Genomic DNA, 19,902 nt, shown 5'->3' with positions numbered 1-19,902 from the left:
CAGTCACTTGTAATACGGTTTCTGAAAAGAAATCCTATTTTGTGCTCCCTGATATGCCTGCCTCTATGCCTGTTTCTGCTATAACACCTCCGCCCCAGATTGGGAGCAAATTGGAGGAAGATTCTTCTGTTTTGGATATTGCAGGAGCTGGTTTAGGGAAGGAAGAGCCGCATGTTGCTCCAGCTGTGAAGGAGCCAATCGTTCAAAGAGGCGGCCTAGGATGTCTTAGCTATGGCACAGATGAGGAGCCCGATGAGGAACCAGTCAAAGTGACAGAGTCCGATTTGGACTTTGATGAGCCAGAAGAGGTCATTGCTTGGGAAGATGTTGAAGATGTTGATCCGTTGAGTTATGCGGATATTGGAGTTGAGAAGAGTGCAGCTGAGAAGATGAGCACTGTAGAGGCTACTTCTTGTAGCCAGAAGCCAAGCAAGTGGGCCATTCCGTGGCCGTTCTTGATCAAATATTAGTTGATTAAGACTTTACAAACACTTTATTGCTTTCGTTAAACTTTTTATTTATTGTTTTTGAGTGCGCGAGACTTCGCATTTTAATAAGTTTGCTTAGGATTTTAAATACTTTAGACAGTTACTTTGGGTTTTGCGCAATTTTGGGCGCGTTATTGTGTGTATTTTCAGGTTCATAGACCTTGATAGCTCAATTTATTGAGCTAATTGAAGAAATCAGAACTTACAGCAGGTTTTCCAGTCGATCGACTGCCTTGCATGGTCGATCGACTAAGCTGCGATTTCCAGGAGCTTCTGTTCCTGTTCACTCTGGTCGATCGACTGGGTGATGTGGTCGATCGACTATGTTCGCTGTTGTACCTGTTTTCGATCATTCCCCTGTTGTGTTTGGTCGATTTGCGGAGTTGGGGGAGTCTTTTCTCCACTTTATTCTCCGACTCATTTCTGTTTTCTTCCGTTTCTTTATTTTACACATAATTTTGCGTTTCCTAAATTGTTTTATCGAAATTATGCGCGGTACTTTTCTGTCTTTCCAGGTACCTATGGTAGCACTGCTGGCTACTGAAACCTTCTAGCTCACGCTGGTTTGGGGAGGTTTCCTTTTGCTGCGCTTAAAGTCTTGTGAGTTTCCGAGTCCTTACTCCATGTCTTGTTTAGTTAATTTATTGCAAATTCCCATTTCCCTTTTATTTCATTATATGATTTTGCACAATGGGGACATTGTGTGATTTGGTTTGGGGAAGGGTTTTGCATAGCATTCATATATTTTTGCATTCACGTTTAATTATTCTGTTTGCATTGTTATTTGATTCCTCTATTGAAAAAAATTCAAAATTTCAAAAAATTCACTTTTATTTTAGCATTTAGGTCGAGTAGGAACGGTAGTATTTCAATGATGACATTGCATTTTCAATTTGTTTATGCCTAAGCTGTGCTAAATTGACATGTTATTAGTAGAATCATTTGCATAGTCTACGAGTTTTCGTTAATTTCTTGCTGAACTTGAGACTTGACGTAGAATTTTGGCAAACTACATCATTTTCTGAGGTTTAGAGCTTATAACTGGTATCATTCATGACCAGTTTATCTAGGATGTGAGTAGTACTCCTTATGAGACATGTTACATCAATATGCATAAATATGAACTTGATCTGCTTAATACCTGTATGCATTCGGATTTGTGGTTTGTTGACACATGTGGAAGAGGTCACCCCTTTATTCATTTTGCCCATAAGCTTCACACTGCCAAAAATAGCCTTTTTGTCCCGTTACTACATCCTACATATAGCCTGCCCTTGTCAAGCTAGTAGTTTATGTTCTTGGGATTGTTACTTTGTTTTTGGTAGCTAATGCTCATTTTGAGATGATATTGGGAAGATGAAAAAGGAAGGAAAAAAAGAAGAAGAAAAATGATTCGAAAAAGAGAAGAGAAAAAAAAAGAAAAAAAAAACACGTGCTGTTCTGTAGAGGGCGGTCGATCGACTGCCCATCTTGGTCGATCGACTGAAACCCGCGAAAAGAGAAAAATCAAAATCACATGGTTGGAGTTTTGATTAGTTGGTGATTTTATTCTCATGCCTTATTATCATCATTTGGGGAATTACAATTATATCGGAGATTGTGAGATTTGTGCTTGCTATTAGCACCGGGTTTATTATTGAATTTTGAGCAAGAAGTTGGATGTTGTTATTAATTTGGTTCCCTTAGTTACTGGCTTGGATTTTAACTCTGTTTTTATCCAAATTTACCTTAGCCTCTTCTTACCCATTACCTCACATATCCATATTTACCTCGGTATGTGTCATGGTCATTTGATTGGTTGGAATGCATATGTACGGTTGTAGAGATTATTTTCATATTAGATTGCAGGCATGTTCTTATAGGTCGTAGTTAGGTGAGTGTCATTACAAAATGAATTCTTCCTATCTTATACATTATTCACCTGTGCTTATGTGTGATATGAGCGACTCGTGAGAGTCCATAATGATAAGTCTCTACAGTTGACGGTTCAGCAGTTTTTAACGACTTCATAACTCGTTTGCATGATTCTTATTGCTGATTGATTGTTAGTTGTTGCATTAAATTGGTTTAGGCTATTCGGTTTGTATTTCGCTCTGAGATTGAACTCGTTCCATTAGGTTTTAGGATCGAGTCTAGTTCTTGCTTGGGGACAAGCAAGGGTTTGGTTTGGGGAAGTTTGATGCGTGTCTAAAATATGATGTTTTACACCCCATTTTACACGCATTTCAGAACTCAATTAGGTAGTTTATGCTACTATTTGCCCCATTTCGTCTACTTTCGTATTTTTATGTAATATTGCAGATTTATGCGGAAATGAGTAGAAATCGAGCCGGATCCATCCCCGAGTACCTTGCATTGTATTTGACATGAAGTATTTACACGAGGAACGAACTTGGTGCGCATTTCGAGGCCCGAAAGACAATTTTATGAAGAATTAGAAGCGGACTACCAGCTACTCCAGTCGATCGACTGCCTCCTATGGTCGATCGACCAGAGCACGACTTACAGAAGCTACTGTTCAGTGCAGACCAGTCGATCGACTGCCTTGCATGGTCGATCGACCATCATACGAGCTGACGCGCAAATTAAAGAAATAGAACGAGAATTCCAAAGCCCATTGTATATTAGGTTTAGGAATAAGTGTTACGTTATATTCCTATATAACGTAACCTGATGTTTTTAATAATTTCATTCAGTTTTTAGATTATCAATCAAATTTATTAGGGTTCTATATTGAGTTTAGCATTAGGGCATATTTGTTCGAATACAATTTATCTTCGTTCTTGGTTTTCGGATTCTTCCTTTCTCTGCAAATCCTTTTACGGTATTCTCTGTTCCAATATTCAGTTTTATTGCTTTATTTCGTTCGTAGTATAGAAATTGTTAGAATAGTTTCCCTAAAGCCAATTATTGTTTTATGTTACTCGTTTATTTAGCTATTTTAATCATGAATTCGTCTGTTTTATTAGTCAATTTTATCGTTGTTATTATTTCCAGTATGAGTAGCTAAACCCCATGTGCTAGGATGTAGGGAATCTGTAGCATAGGCGGCATTAGAATAGTATGACCTGAAATCGCGCCACGGTCGATCGACCGCACACCATGGTCGATCGACTGGCCACGTGAAATATGCTTCGTTTTAATTAATTTAATTGCTATGTTTGACGAATAGAGTGCACGCGACTAGTTGAATGCTTACGAATTGACCGACCCAATAAAGATCGAAAGATAGGGAAGGGAGATAGCCTGCCTAATTAAGACGACTAAATTAATAAGATCGAGAGATAGGTTAATTTAGCTTTTTAAATCACTTTTCAGGACGAAAGTTAGTATTAGTGATATTAGGGACCTGTAGCGAGATCGAAAAATGCTACCCGTTAAGAAAGGACCGAGAGGACTTCTTATTTTCCCGTCTCATGTGTTTATTTCAGACTACCTAGGACACTGCCGCCGAAACTATAGTGAACCGACCATCTAAGCACCCTTTTATATTTGATTTCATCCGTTTATTTAGTTTACTTTTCATTTACTGCCTTTAGCCATAGATCAACTCAAAACAAACCCCCACTCACTTATTACTTTAAAGACTAAAATCAGACAACTATTAATTGCATCGCCTCCTTGTGGTTCGACCCTGACTGCCACTAGCTATAGTAGTAGTTTGGACTATAAATATTATTTTTGGTGCATACAACGACAGGCATCATATACGTTTAGTGATGCTCGACTCGAATGTAGACGAAAGTGCCCTCGTAAGAGGAAAAAACGAACAAAGTTGATTAATGGTGGAGTTGGTCAAATTGGTCGGTCATGCAAAACGAGGCTGGTACTCAGAAGGATCCGAGCTTACGTGGTCGAAAGTTCAAGCACGTAGACGCCAAAAATTAAGAACGTGGTCTAGAATGCAAAGGGAGAAGAGAAGGGCAGACACACGCGTGAGAAATATGTGAGACCGAAGGTCTCTATTTATACTAATCACGTGGAGGAAATTAGGGTTTTCGGAGAAACTTTGGAAGTGAATCTCGAAAAGATATGAAAAGATACGAAAAATACGCAGAAAAGAACTTGGGAAGAGGTGCAGCAGGCACTGCGTCTCTTGGAAGAGGCGCAACACTTACTGCATCCTCTCCCAAGTGGTTTCCTCCTGCGGAAGAAAGATTTCCGTGTTTTGGTTATGGAATAACGGATTAATCTTATTTTCCTTAATATTTTGTGTGAATATTACGAGAAATTATTTGTCAAAGATTAAAAGATTGTAAAATATGGAATAGAAATATCTGGAACATTCCAGAACATTCTAACTCGGTTTTAGAAAATGAAGACGGTTTTTAGACCCGGACTCCAAATGTACTCTAATTACTGCCAAAACGACCGTATCGGCACGTAGATGATAATTAAGAGGTAGACACAAGTGTTTCAGCGATCACTTGAAAAAACTTACGAACTGACACAAATCGTTCCGCGTACCAAACATGCGGCCCAATCATCACCGGGTGGTTTGCGGGAGGTGCAGAAATGAGGTATCTATAGAGGATACTATATATACATGACTATTATTATACTTTACAAGTCTCGCATAAAAAATTTATAAATATTATGAAATATTTATACAAATAATGTACATTGGGGGATAAAGCTTTCTTCGAAACGCAATTTTGCAATCACAACCATTCACGTCAAGTTATTGCCTATACTTGAACCTTAGTTTGCATATCCAATATTTTTGGGTGGTTCTCGAAGTGACACTTTAACCGTATTTTTCTTCCTTTATACATAGTGTTTTTTTTATCAAAAATATAATTTATGAAAGATATTACATAACAAAACTAAAATGTTAGCTTTATCTTTCAAAATTTTATATTTTTAAATGAACAAACGGTCAAAATTTTACAAAGTTTGATCTTCAAAAGGCAAATAGGAACATTGACTTGGAGTGGAAGGAGTAATTTATTAGTGGACAAGTGTGATAAACTGATAAAATTCAAGTTTAATTTAAACAAGTCTATGGTATAAATGTACGAATCATAGTTTTTTTAACAAGTGTATGATAGTTTAATTAGATCAAATTTGAAACTATAATATATTAAGATTTATAAATTTAAATATCAAAACAAACTCTATGAGGGCTCATTTGATTTATAAGGTCGGAATGGTATAGGATGGAGCGTGATATCATGGAGGTATGAATTCTGAATCTCATACTTTTTTATGGCTATTTGGGTCATTTTAAGGGGATGTTTGGTTGAGCCTTCTGGAAAGGAATTAAATTGCTCCATTCCAGTGTTTGGTTTGTTTGGTGAATCATATAATGGAGCTAGATACGTAATGGATTCTTACCCAATGAATCTTTTCCTTTACAAGCTTAGAATGAATAACCAAACAGTTTTAAGAAGGAATAGATTCGGATCCTCATACCTCTAAGGTATCATACTATTTCATTATGTTTCTTCATCCTGAACCAAACGACCCTTAAGATTGTATACTATAGAAATGAAGTTTGAAATCTTGATGAAGATAAAGTGGGTGTGAGATTTCAAGGGATTGTAGTGGAGTTATATACATGATAGATTCTATTTCCTCTTCAAGATACTCAAACCAAACAATGGAATGAAACAAATCCATTCCAATAACTCTCATAATACACCCCATGATTCTATGAATCAAAATGATATTAATCATAGTTATATTATATAAACGTAGTTTGTATTCCACATTGTTTTTTTTCTTTTGCTTGTTGAAACTGGTCTTTACGGGTTGCACATGAATCTTATGGGACGAGGACTGTTTTTATAGTAGTGTTCTTTATTTTTCCGAGGGGTGGAAGCGGATTTTGGTGGAAGAGGAAAAGTGTCTCGAAGGGTAGGACTACTCATCGACGTTTACGAGTGTGATTTAGGAGATAGAAAAATATATTCATATGTGAGGGTAGGGGTTGTTGAGAGATAGGGTTAGGGGTGATTCTGATGAGTTTGATGGTTGTTTAGTTGGGTGGAAAAGGTTGGATATGGAAAAAGGTGGGTAAAGTGAGATATTGATTGGAAAAGGTAAACAGATAAATTTTATTTGAAAAGTGTATTATAAGAAAATAAGAACCCGACAAATAGTATAAATATAGGCTAAAAACCTTTAAATTATTATGTATATAAACTCGATTTTTTTTTCTTTGTTAGACACAAAACTAAACAATCAAATGTTATTCTCCCCTCAATCCAATCCAATGCTCTTTTGGGTCAGCGCATTAATTTTAATGTGGAACAACTTTATAGTGTTTTTTTTTTGTAGCGATTTTCTTGGAAATAATTAGGGGTGTGTATAAAAAAAATGTTATAATGTGTAGTTTTAGTTGCAATGGTATCATTGTAAATAAATAAAAGAGGATAATTATGTCCACTTTTTTACCAAGTACGGCAGGGAAACATTTGATTAGATTTTACAGAAATTGAATGTGGGAACATTGGATAATGGAGGGAATATATATCATGTCAAAATTATACCATTAACTTTAATTGAGTTATTTTTTTCATGATGAGAATGATTGTAACACACCGAACTCGATTATATCGTCTCGGGTGTATTGTTTGGAACCCTCCATTCCTTCACCATTTTCCTCATACCCCATTTGCTAACTAAACCAGGAATTTTGCATGCTTTTGTTTCCCTCCCATTTCCTAACCCAACAAGGTCTTGATAATCAAAACATATTGTTGTTCTCTATTATTTCTCAAAATAGATATGATGTTAAGTTAATAACTGACTGAAATCTAAAAGAATAGTATATCAAACATTAGATGCACAATAATTAGAGTTTTACAACTAAAATAAGTAGTGCAATAATAAACTATAATTGCAACTTATTTTAATATCCGTGCAACGCACGGGCAAGAAAACTAGTATATGCTACGCCTAAGAGACTAATCTAAAGATAGACTAAATTGTAATAGTTGTTGTTTGCTTGAATGAAATGTCTCCTTATATAGGCGTCATCCGGCTTCTTGGAAACTACTCCTTAGTGGGAGACGGTTAGTAACCGCCGAGTTTTCTTTGAGCTTCATACGGGCGCTTATCATGCCCCTTAGCCCTGCGTTCTTTCTTTTGGACTTCTCGGTCTTTCTGGACTCCGTTTGTCTTCGATCTTGGAGTGACTTGACGTAAGCCCAATAACTTTATTCTTTAGTTCTCAGATCCACATACCTTTAAAATAATAAATTTAGTACGGAGTACTAACTAAATTAGGCGCCAACACAGGTGGATGCAGACGTCTTGAGAACCTTGCGGAGCAGAAATTTAGAATCAGCTCTACTCAGGAGAGATACAATATTCTATTTATCTTCGACTCGTTACAATTACAGAAAAGAATTGGTTAACAATTTCCCATAAAACTCAATGATTCAAGTTCTTTTGGCATGCAATGTATTTGTGATTAGACCTACCAAACAGTCATTTGTAGTATCTGGTACTAGTTAAATCATTTTGGGTATTTTACATAATCTGGTTCAAATCTATTTCGAGTGTGTTACTGTCTTATAGTCATATGATCTCAACTCTGCCGGGATTCATTAGGCTGCATTTCATGTCATGACTCATTTGGGATGAGTCGGTTTTGGTCCAGCGTATTAATGTATTTATTTATTGTTAGTTATGCAAATAAACATTGTTTGTTATTGTATGATATCTTATCTAATTATTTTTTGTTTTAGGTTGTGATTTTGGATTGGGTTAATATCGTGAGTCGGCAACGGAATATCAAATGGTTATACTTATATGGATGTGCTAGGTTTGTCAGGTGACTCGGATATATTCGGCAATCACTGCATCACAATTCCCCCTAACCCCACCATATAAATTAACAGAGTTACTGAGTGAAATGTGATTATTGTGCACAACATACCCCATCAGTTATGAGTGTGTGGTGCATCAGTGCATGTCTAGCTGGTAAGCTTTGAGTTGTGGTAGATCTCAGGTGATTCAAAAGACCGCCAAGGCCCGCCTTCTGTGCCGTAGCTGTATGCAGCTAGTTTCTGTTCTAAAATTGTAGTAATGTCATGTTATAGAGAGGAAAACATGAATTATTATCTTATGTAGGACCATTCTGGTTTATCACTTTGGTGGAATTGATATTGATGTCCTCAGTGCCCAATTATTATTGCCTCAAGTACCTAGTTTACTGCGGGTTAATAAACCCGTCTCCATCTGCTCATGCCAACGCATTCAAATCTTTCCAAGTTTCTTGCGCATTTTTTCTTAACCATAGTTTTAGATGCTCATGTTTTTAAACTGGTTCTGTTTTCTCTGTAATTAGTGTAATGGTGGATAGAAAGGAGTCCTTTAAGGAGTACATTTCTTCTTGGCTCATTTTACTTATCCTAGATTCGTAGTTGCCTTATACTCGGGTCATAGTTAACTGTATGATTAATAGATCCTAGAACCGGTTGTATGTTTTGTTGAACTCCTTTGCAAAATCATCAACCTCATTTACAAAGTTATCGAGGTCTTTCACAAAGTTGCTGACTTAGTTTTAAAGTTGGCTCGGTTACTTTGTAAAGTTATTGAGCTCAACATAACACTAGCTAAGTAACTTTGTAAAGAAGCTTATTAAAAGTGAACTTAGTAACTTTGCAAAAGAGCGGAGTAACTTTGATTTAATTGTAAATATAATTGTTGTAGGATCCTTTATTCCATAACTCTGTAGGGCCTAATTTACGTTGGTGATAGTGAATTGGGTGCATGTCTGTTGTTTACAGATATGACCGACCTTGTTAGCATCTACTTTAGGATTTTTTATTAAAATCAAGATTCTTTTTGTTGGCAAGTACTTGATCTAAATCAAGAATTTTCTGGAGTTTAAGCCAAGACGACTGAATTGAATGCTTGATATGCTGTGGTCTACTTTTCTGGAAAAAGTTATTAGTATTGAGTATATACCACTGTGAGTGTGTGGTTGTTTAAGGTCTCTCTTCGTTAGCTCATTTTCGTCTAAAGGCTTCAGATGGGTCATATGTGACCCAGTTTAAATGGTCACATTTTATAGTAAAAAGGCCGCCTGAACGTTTTAGACGGAATAGTCCGTCTAAAATGATCGAGAAGTAGTGGAACAGGACGGGATGTACTGGAAATGCCCTGATTATGAGTTGTTTGGTGTCGACATCGACCACTTTGCGTGGGGATTCTAGGGAAGTTGACGGCCAATCAGTTAGAGCGATTGAACAATATTGATGATTTTAGTTGACAGAAAACATTTCCTCATGTGGAAATGACACAGATACTTTTGCTTCTCTTTGAAAGGTTAGAATGGAAATGATTGGAAATAAAGGAATACCTTTAGTAGTTAAGCTTGTCTGTCCACTTCTGTCAATTTCAATCTACTCTTGGTTTGCCCTTTTAAGATGTGGGAAGGTCGTTTTATCATTGATTCTTCATCATTGCATCGGACTATTTTTTACCAAAGTTGTAAGGTAATTTAATGAACGGTAGGTTTTGCTTAAGAACGTCTTAAATTAAGACCTCTCATAATTCCTTTTTCATATTAACATTATTAAATCGATTGTAAATACGTTTTAACTTAAGTCTGTCTAAAACAAGAATTTGTGCTATTACTTTGCAAAAATTATTCTCGGTCTAGTTCGTCTTGGGTAAGAATTGATAGAACTTTCTCCGTCATTTATGATTTCAAAAATAAATTTCACATTTTTGAGGTTATGATCGGACTTTAAAAGTTAATAAAAGTATCCTTTTAAAATTTGAATAATAATACATTTTGAATAAAGTAAAGTTATATGATTAGAATTACCTGATGGCTTATCTTGGTAGATTGTTTGCACACTGACCACTAGTTGGCTCACCAACATAATAATTTACATAATTTCGTAAAAATAACAAAATGTATTCACGGGCAACTAATCAAATAAAATTTGATTCATACCCGCTAACTACTAACCTGAAAATGACATGCCCAAAAACGAGCCAACAATAGGCAAATTAGCTCACATCGGTGCAGAATAACTCTATGGTAGCATGTTCAAAACAAATTTAAAATCCAAAATAACACACTCGAATATTTCAACAAATATGAAATGACTCAAACTCAACGTAAATAGTAAATACCCTACTTGACAAATATTGTGCTAAAATTGCATTCTACTCGTGGTACTAGTTGTTGTAAAATTTAGTTGTTGCGTCGTTCTCAGAACTTATGACCATAGATATTGTGAATCTTTTGTGGGCTCGTTACTGTGTCGATTCAACCACCACACTTCATTAGAGTTTGTCATTCATAAGCAAACATCATCCCACCTGGAAGCCAAAATGCATTATAGGGGCATTTTGGGCGCAAATCCATAGCCGCTTTCTAAGTATTTAGTTGCCCATGATGTGCAGTTGTTTCAACGCCGGAACTTTGTTCCGCTTTCTTTATGGGCTAAAAAGCCGAGGAACTGCCATGAAACATCATGGAAAGTACAGAACGAAATCATACCATATACAGTCGTTAACTGATCGGAAGAACGTAGTTGAAGTTACCTTTACATAAAGTTGGATAACACCAATATAATTGTACTTGGAAAATGAAATCAACGGAAAGGAGCCCTGCAACCAAAACAAGTCCCTGTAAAAATATCACAGTAATGAGATTATTGTTTGTGATGACTCTCAAGTGTCCTCAGTGGTTTCGGAAAGCCTTTTTCCATTTCACCTAAATGAGTCCCAACAATAAGAAATCTTGATCAACAGGTCAGGAATCCCAACACAATTTTGTTTAATAGCAGTCATTCCTGGTCGTGTTTCAGATCGGGCCAATTCAGGTTTGAGTTACTCAGGTGATACTTTTTGGCTTCCTGTCTGGTTAAGGATTGGTCAGTCTGAGTCGGGTTTGTCATGACCAGTCCATGGTCCATGTCAACACAGGAAGTGTCATCAAGTAGCATCTTTAGTCTTTAGTTGAGAATAAGACTCATACTAACACCTTATTTGAAAAAGCAGGAAGATCATGACACAAAATATCTAACACATATAATCATATAACGACAAAACGTCCAGCAAATCTCCATCAAGAAAGAATTGATAGCAGTAAACAGTAGCATTAAGAGTGTCACATGCTGTATTTTAAAGTCAATACTATATGATTTGTATCCTGGTGCAACTTGAAGTAAAAGTGAAGGTTATTTAAGCACATCTGGGGCCAGAATGGCAGAACCACAAAATTAAACTAGAGTCGGCCAAATTCCCCATGAGTCGTTTGGTTCAACGAGTTAAAATTGAATAAACTCCAACATGATACCCGGAGGATGCGGATTTAGAACCTTGTAGCTATTCTATTTGTTTGGTTGAATCGTGTAATTTTATCACATATGGGAATTAAGTTAGAAACTTCGGAAAAAAGTGAATTCAGAATCTGGATATCTAATTCCATTCCAAAATAGTCCAACCAAACATCAGAATGAATCAAATAAAATCGAATTCATGGGAAAGAAGGGAAAGAACAAGTGGTTTGTAATGCTCTTTCCTTTTGTACACAAGCAATGCCATCAAGTTTAAATGAGACCTCCCAAAAAAAAAAAAAACAACATACAAAAATCCGCATAGCAGTCTTGTTCTATGGAAAAAGACAGTAATGGTAGCTTTACTAGTATATCATCTTTTCGACAATAATCCCCGTTATTATTATATTATATGGCCTAAGACCCACTTCCATTAAAAAACACCCGAAAGAATTTTGGCATTAATGATAAAACCTCAATAATCCAACTGTAACTCACCTCATAAAATCTTTCCATAGATTTTGGCGTCCATTTAAGTGATTTTCATTTTCCCTCTCATTAGGATAGGATATGATACAAGTTTGATGAGGACCATAGAAATGAGCTTGTGAAAATTAACGCGCAGTTATGAGAGAGATTATAAAACGATAAGTTACAGTGAATATAGGGAGGATTCAAAGTCTAAACAAGAAAACACCCAAAACAGTACCTCAACTAGTCAACCAGAGAAACAGTAATAATTCCTTATTCGTCACACCATAATAACAGTGTAATAAAACAGTTAGAATAATCTAGTCTAGTCGATCTGAGGGATGTGAAATTCACTTTGTGATCACCAGATTAAGATCTAGATGCTTTTAACAGATTATTAAGAATACCAATTGAGGAACTACACCTTTACATAAGAGTTCCCATACTAAGTCAGTCTGGGTAACAACTGAGTTCAGCTATATTCTGCAGATAAAAAGTAAAAGTACAGTCTTACAGTAAGTTGCATGATGCTGACGGTTAACTTGAAGAAGTTTGTCAGCTAGTCAACAGGTGTTCTCTTAGAGTGCCATGTAAAGTTAGTGTGACCTAACAAATAGTAAAAGAAAGTTAAGTAGAAATACCAAAGGGGGAATCTTAAGCCTTCAAAAGGCAGCAGTATGACTTACATGAGATGATTGTCCCTATACTAGCAAAGCATCACTAAATGGGGCCACACATGAAGCATCTGATGACTGATATAATGTCTTAATCTCCCACCTTACCTTCTATAATATGTTGCCTTTGTTTCTCTTATCACTTCCTCATTTAGGTGCCGCCCTTAAAAAATACTCGTTACATTTTTCTTCTGAAATTTTAAGAAATTTTCAGGGGTACGGCTTAAACACGTTCTCCTATTACAATCTCATAAGAAGAAATACAACGAAAAATGATAAGAGCGCTTCAGAATGAGGGAGAGGATGACATATCTTCTAACAATGAAGAAGTTATGCAAACAACACCAGTAAGCATTGTGCATAACAATCAAGGCTGGTTAAATTTGGGTTTAAGTACAGATACGTGCTTCGTACCTCAGGAACAAGGTTCACCATGCACTCCTTCTAAAGGAGTTCCTCGCAAAATTTTCTCTTGCAATTACTGCATGAGGAAATTCTTCAGTTCCCAGGCTTTAGGCGGCCACCAGAACGCACACAAGCGAGAAAGAGGGGCAGCTAGAAGATTCCATTCTCAAAGATTGATGTCAATGATGGAATTACCAATCAACTTACAGATGCACCGATCACTTGGCGTGCATCAACACTCGTTAATACACAAATCACAGAGAGAAGCATATGCATTTGCTGCAAGTTTCAAAGATCCAGATACACAGTTAGACAACTATATACAGTCAGACAACTCTCCTGGGAGTCACTTTATAGTTGACGTCTCCACAAATCTGATGTGGCCAGGAAGTTATCGATTGGAGTCACAAGAAGCTCAACTACTACCACCTTTCCCACCACCACTGGCACCGCCAGAATCTGACCTTGACTTGAATCTTCGACTTTGAAAAACACGTAATGCATGCCCTTTGATTTAATGGAGGAATTTGGAAGGAAAAGGAGGGGACTCACGGGAGGGAAAGGGTGACCTGGATTTTTGTTGTTTGGTTAGCAAATTGGATTTGAGAAATATGTATATACGTATCTAGAAAGCCTTAATGTTTCACAAATCTGATATGTCCCAAGTTTTAGTGAACTGTGACATCTATACAGTTGAAACCGGAATCATGACTTTCAAGAGCAAGTCTCAGCCAATAACTCGGTTCTAATCAGCCTTGGGAGATTCAGAGATTCCTCATCTAAAAGCTGTATCTATGCAGCTTCCATGTATTTAAGGTTTGTACTAAAAAAGTTGGGACATCACATGTACTATAGTATTAACTCTCTCGAGATCATGCACAGTACGTCAATGAATATGAAGTTCCAGCGACTTTCAATTCTGTACACCCTTCTACCCAGCCAAGCAATGTGCATAGGTTATTTAGATTGAAGGAAAAGAGAATAAAACCTCCCGCTGAGCAGTCACAGTCAACTTCAATAACCCCTGATGATCAGACCCTAATGTTAGGGGAACTGCCTCAGCAGCCAGTAAGTAAAAAGAGCTGTCATGAATCATGATAGTCCTATAGAATTGAGAACTGAAATTATGAAAACTTTTCTTTTAGTGAAATTCATTTATCAAAGGGAAACTAAGGCAGCTAAAGTGATTCTTTCCCTGTACTTGTCATAGAAGGTACACATGACACATCAATGAAAGCACATATAAAATGATACGTCCATTTTATATAGTCTTTTTAAATTTATTTTAAAGACGTATTTTACATGTCTTTCGTCTTGTTTATATTGCATTTTGCCCCCGAATTGGCTACTTTGGTTCATTTTGTCCATTTTGTAGAAATGAACGCGAAAGTAGTGGAATCATACCATTTTCGTCCTTTTTGCATGCATTTTGAGAAGACGAGATTTTTCAGAGCGAGATATTGCATTGGGATGGGTGAAGGAACGGTCTACGAGGCAGTCGGTCACGAGTTTGAGCTGATTTGAAAGAAGAATACTCGATCGAGCTGTTTTATCACTCGATCGAGTGGTTTCTATAGCTGGAGTTGGTCGATCGAGTAGTTTTATACTCGATCAAGAAATGCTGGAAATTGAGGTTACTCGATTGAGTAACAATTCTACTCGATCGAGTAGATATTTTGGAGAAATGCTCGATCGAGTGGTTTCAAACTACTCGATCGATCGAGTGGTTTTGGCTGGCGTGGGCTTTAATTAACCCGTGAACTTGTTTTAGTTGATGGACTTGGTAGTTTTTCTATTTAAACGCACGTCAACTAGGTCATTAGCATCTTTTATCTATCATACTCTATTCTATCTAAGTTTTATCTATCATTCATCTTCACAATAAAGACTGCGTTACTTTTCTTCTTCACTGTAACTTTTGCTTTCGGGGTTACTTAGCTCGGATTTGTTTGTTCTTTACGCCGGATTCTTGCGATTGTAATCTCTTTCTCTTTTCTTAATATTAATCTTTCTTTCATTTATTTTAATTGTTTGTTTTGTTCCTTTTACTTTCTGCCCTAATTACTTTTATGCAATTTAATTATCGTTTCATTATGTTTATTGTTAGTTCATTCATCGTTATTAGTTTTGACAATATTAATAGCATGAGTAGCTAATCTGTTTCATGTTAGGATTAGGGGATCTACGGTAGAAATGTGACGATGTAGTAAATACGTTAGACGAATTAATTGTGAGATTCTGTCACCATAGCAATATAACTGTATTTACCGACTTAGTTGAGTGCACGCTTCTGAGTCACCCTTTTAATCTGGTTAAGTTTAATCCTGGATCGGAAGATTGGACTAAATAGACCTGCTATGAACAATACACTACCCTGACGAGGACGGAAGTTAAGTTAGTGGAAGTTTAGGATAGAAAGTGGACCGGAAGGACCTTTCCATATCCGTCTCGCAGTAATTTATCTAAGTTGTTTACAGTTGAGTCACTGGACTACCGTAGTGAACCGAAATCCTGACATGTCCCCTCTTTATTGATAGTTTATCACCCTTTTTCTGCCTTTACGGCTCTTTCCTTGCTTCTCTTTCTTTTAAAGCTTTTAGTTTAGGAAATCAATTATAAACACCCCCCATTTGTGACCAAATAGACAGACTTTTACAGATATCTTGCCTCCCTGAGGAGATCGACCTGACTTCCCTAGCTATATAGTTAGTTTAGTTAGTTATTTTTGATAGGTATACGACAACCCTGTCAAATTTTGGCGCCGTTGCCGGGGAGGCAATTGCCCTATCTGTCTTTGTTTCGTTTATTTTATCCGTCTCAGGGAATTTTTATTCCTTGAGGCAGTTCTTATTTATTTTCTTTCAGTGTTGTGTATGCCCAGGTCACACGGGTTTGAGTTAGTTTGGTGATTCGAGCCGAGAGACTGTTTCGGGCATAGACTCCGTCTGCAAAGAGAATCACGAAAGGAAGACTTAAGTACTTTCGAACCAGAGCTTCAACATTTCCTTTTTACAGAAAATCCATCTTTTGAAGAAGATACTTCCAGTTCTGTAAGTCAACCAGTAAAGATGCCGAACATTGCTAGTCATTCGGAGCCTAAAGCAACATCAATTCCAAAGGGTTTCAATCTCCAGACTGAGGATGGAAATACATTTGACATCCGACCTTCCTATATCAATATGGTGGAGAGAAATCTCTTTAGAGGTGTGGCAGGTGAAGACCCGAGGAAGCATATGGAGGTCTTTACGGACTACTGTTCTACTATCCCCGCCACAAAGGGGTAACTCAAGACAAGATTAAGGAGGTTCTATTTCCTTTTTCTTTGACTGACTCGGCCAGGGAGTGGTTGACTGATTTGGACCGTACGACCGCGGGGGTCAGAGACTGGGAGACCCTTACTCTTGCTTTTTATAAGAGATATTTCCCTTCACAGCGCACCAATCAGCTGAGGTCAAAGATCACAAGTTTCAACCAGGCACCTGATGAGACTTTCTATGAAGCATGGTCCCGTTTCAAGAAGTTGGTGAGGTCTCTTCCTCACCATGGTTTTGATCCGTGGTTTCTGTCCAACCAGTTCTACAATGGGTTGTACGATGATCACAGAGCCATACTTGATGCATCATCTAATGGAAGTTTCCAAGAGAACACTGACGACGATAAGGGATGGGCCCTTATTGAAGAGATGACGAACCACTGTGCTGAGTATGGAAACCCTAGGGATGGTATTAGAACAGTTCATGCAGTCGATAAGCAAGTTGTGGCTCAGCTGGAAGCCATGAATGCTAGATTTGATAAGTTGGAGTTGCATTCTGCTGGGGAGCCTCAGACAGTCCATTTGCTTACTAGAAGGGAGACTGTCACATGTGAGAGTTGTGGGAGTAACGACGGTCACACTGCTGTTGGCTGTCTTACAGAGAAGGAACAGGTCCTTGCCTTTCAACAATACAGGAAAGGAGGGGGTTCCTACTATAACAACCAAGGGGCAGTCCATCCCAATTTGAGGTGGACAAGTCAAAATGTGCTCAATCCTACCCATCCTCCGTAGCAGCAGCAGCCGTATGTCCCTCCACATAAGACTCAACAAGGCTTTCAGAAGCCTCCTTCCTTTCCTACACCTAATCAAGGTGAATCATCTTCTGGTGGAGTAAGTGAGCTAGGTGAGTTGAAGACGATGTTGCAGTCTTTGACAAAGCAAATGGCGGTGAGTGATCAACAAAAAGATGCATCTATCAAGGCACTTGAAACTCAAGTTGCCCAGTTAGCCGCGAACCAGTCCACAAGGAAACCGGGTCATTTACCGTCACAAGCTGATAAAAATCCAGATGAGACGGTAAATTTAATCAATTTGAGGAGCGGTCGTTCATATGAGGGACCGGACGTGTTGAAATCAGACCCGAGGAAGGTCATTACTGCTGATGAACAGTGTTCTGTCAAAGAAAATGAGCTGACGACAAAGAAAGAACTCGATCGACTGATTACTGGGGGTCGATCGAGTGAAAGTGCTGAAGAAATGACTCGATCGACTAAAATTTCTACTCGATCGAGTGAATAGGAAAAAGATCTTACTCGATCGAGTGAAATTTTTGGTCGATCGAGTGATTTTGTTGAAGAAACTGCTCGATCGAGAGCTTGCTAGTGCTCGATCGAGTGAAAAATCGCCTGAAAGACCTCGTTCGAGAGAAAAGAAGCGTCCGAAGAATTTAGAGCTTGATCCGGCTGACATGTTAGAAGAAAGGAACAAGGGACTCGAGATACCCATCACGGCGCCCTTCCCGAGGGGTCTGCAAAGTACTAAAGCTAATCAACAATTCGACAAATTTGCCGAACTCCTAAAAAGCTTGCAAGTCACTGTGCCATTCGCCGAACTGCTGACACAGGTACCCTCTTACCTTAAATTTATGAAAGAAATTTTATCGCGTAAGAGGCACATTAATGACCATGAGACGGTATCTTTGACCGAGGTAGGGACGACCCTAGTTCAGAATAAGTTACCTCCCAAACAGTCAGATCCGGGTAGTTTTTCGATTCCGTGTCATATTGGTACCCATTTGATTGATAACGCGTTATGCGATATTGGCGTTAGCGTGAGTGTCTTACCGCTGTCTCTGGCTAAGAGACTTGGTTTGACAAAGTTTAATTGCACAAACATGACTGTTCAGATGGCCGACCGTAGCATATCACGACCACTAGGTGTCATAGAAGACATACCTGTTAAGATTGGGAGATTCTTTATTCCCGTTGACTTCGTTGTACTTGACATTCCCGAAGATGCCCATACCCCTATTATTTTAGGGAGGCCATTTTTATTCACTGTCCGTGCAGTAATAGACGTCGAGGGCAAGACATTGACTTTCCAGGTTGGGGACGAGGAATTGATTTTCCATCAGTCTAAGTCCCGAAGGGCTCCCATGCAAGCTCAGCCTTGCAATGCCCTCTCTTCTATTGACCCTCCTATTGACACTCTAAACGAGGATTTGGAATATTGTGCTGCTATTGTGACCCCTCCGCCTCAGGTTGAGAGCAAAAAGGAGGAAAGTTCGTCTGTTTTCCTTGCTGCAAGTACAGATGAAAATAGTGTAGGAGCTGTCAAAGGGTATTGTGCAATTAATGTCAGTCAAAGTGGGAGTGATGATGTCAAAGCCGGTGAGAAAGGAGTAAGGATGAGAAAAGTTCGCGCGTACGTGGACGTCAACTATTCTCCTCCTAAAGATTCCAATGATTCAAGTTTAAGCTCGTGGAAAATGAAGAGGACGATTAATGTTGCTGAGATGACGTCCTCCAGTCAGGAGCCCTCCGAGAGGCTACTGAATTGCTTCGGGAAGTGAGCGGGGAAATGCCCCGTGTAACAAATTTTAAAAACAATTTTTAAATTTTCCGTTGAACTTTATTTATTACTTTTAATTAGGACAATTAGAATTTACACAATTTTTAGCATAGGTTAGAGACTATAGACTGTTACTTTACGTATTTGGTATTTTGGGATATTTTTGCGAGTGTTTTTATGCAGGCTTGGGGAATTATACGCAAATTCAAGAGCTTATACGAGGAAAAGAGCTCAATCAAGTACTTTTTATACTCGATCGAGTGAAATCTGTTCGATCGAGTGATCGCAAGTTACCCGATCGACTAAAGCTGATAAGGGGAGTTCTCGATCGAGTAACTTTTTACTTGATCGAGTAGATAAATGCAAGAAGTTCTCGATCGAGTAGTTCTAAACCACTCGATCGAGTGAATTTGGAAATTACACGCAGGGAGTCTCTTTAACTCCCTCTTTTGTTTTATTTCTTTCATTCCTTCTTTAATATTTCGACCCCCTTTCATTTTTGCGATCAAAGAAACCCCCAAAACCTCCATTTTTCTTGCCCATTTGCCAAATCCGCCACCTACATTGTGTTTATTTTTAACTAATCGTCATTTGCCCTCTGTTTTCCCTTTGATTTACGCTAATTTACACGGTCTATTAAGGGAATTAGGGTTCCGCGGTTTTTTGATCAAAAAACGCTATTTTTGCTTGTTGATTGTCGATTAATTGCAATTTGTAGGTTCCTAATCATCAAGTAAGTGATTCCTACACTTCTTTGCATTTTAATTCCATTAATTTTACTTTTTATG

The 19,902-nt window shown here is 37.9% G+C and overlaps 1 protein-coding gene and 1 non-coding gene across 2 annotated transcripts; one reads left to right on the top strand and one right to left on the bottom strand.

Annotated features, from left to right (window-relative positions):
- The first annotated feature begins 13,157 nt into the window (after positions 1–13,157).
- Positions 13,158–13,778, top strand: LOC141613313 (zinc finger protein 7-like). Its single transcript, XM_074432047.1, has one exon. The coding sequence runs from the start codon at positions 13,158–13,160 to the stop codon at positions 13,776–13,778; it is 621 nt and encodes a 206-aa protein (XP_074288148.1).
- A 2,955-nt stretch (positions 13,779–16,733) lies between these two features.
- On the bottom strand, positions 16,734–16,839 carry LOC141615930 (small nucleolar RNA R71). Its single transcript, XR_012530315.1, has one exon. It is a non-coding gene; the product is annotated as a small nucleolar RNA R71 (small nucleolar RNA).
- Positions 16,840–19,902: the final 3,063 nt, after the last annotated feature.

Source organism: Silene latifolia, chromosome 11 (genome assembly GCF_048544455.1).
Source record: "Silene latifolia isolate original U9 population chromosome 11, ASM4854445v1, whole genome shotgun sequence".
Taxonomy (NCBI): domain Eukaryota; kingdom Viridiplantae; phylum Streptophyta; class Magnoliopsida; order Caryophyllales; family Caryophyllaceae; genus Silene; species Silene latifolia.
Note: the sequence above shows the minus strand (reverse complement) of the source record. Positions and strands in the feature narration are given on the sequence as shown.

Coding starts and splice junctions, on each gene's coding strand:
- LOC141613313 (XM_074432047.1), top strand. CDS start 13,158: ATGATAAGAGCGCTTCAGAATGAGGGAGAGGATGACATATCTTCTAAC.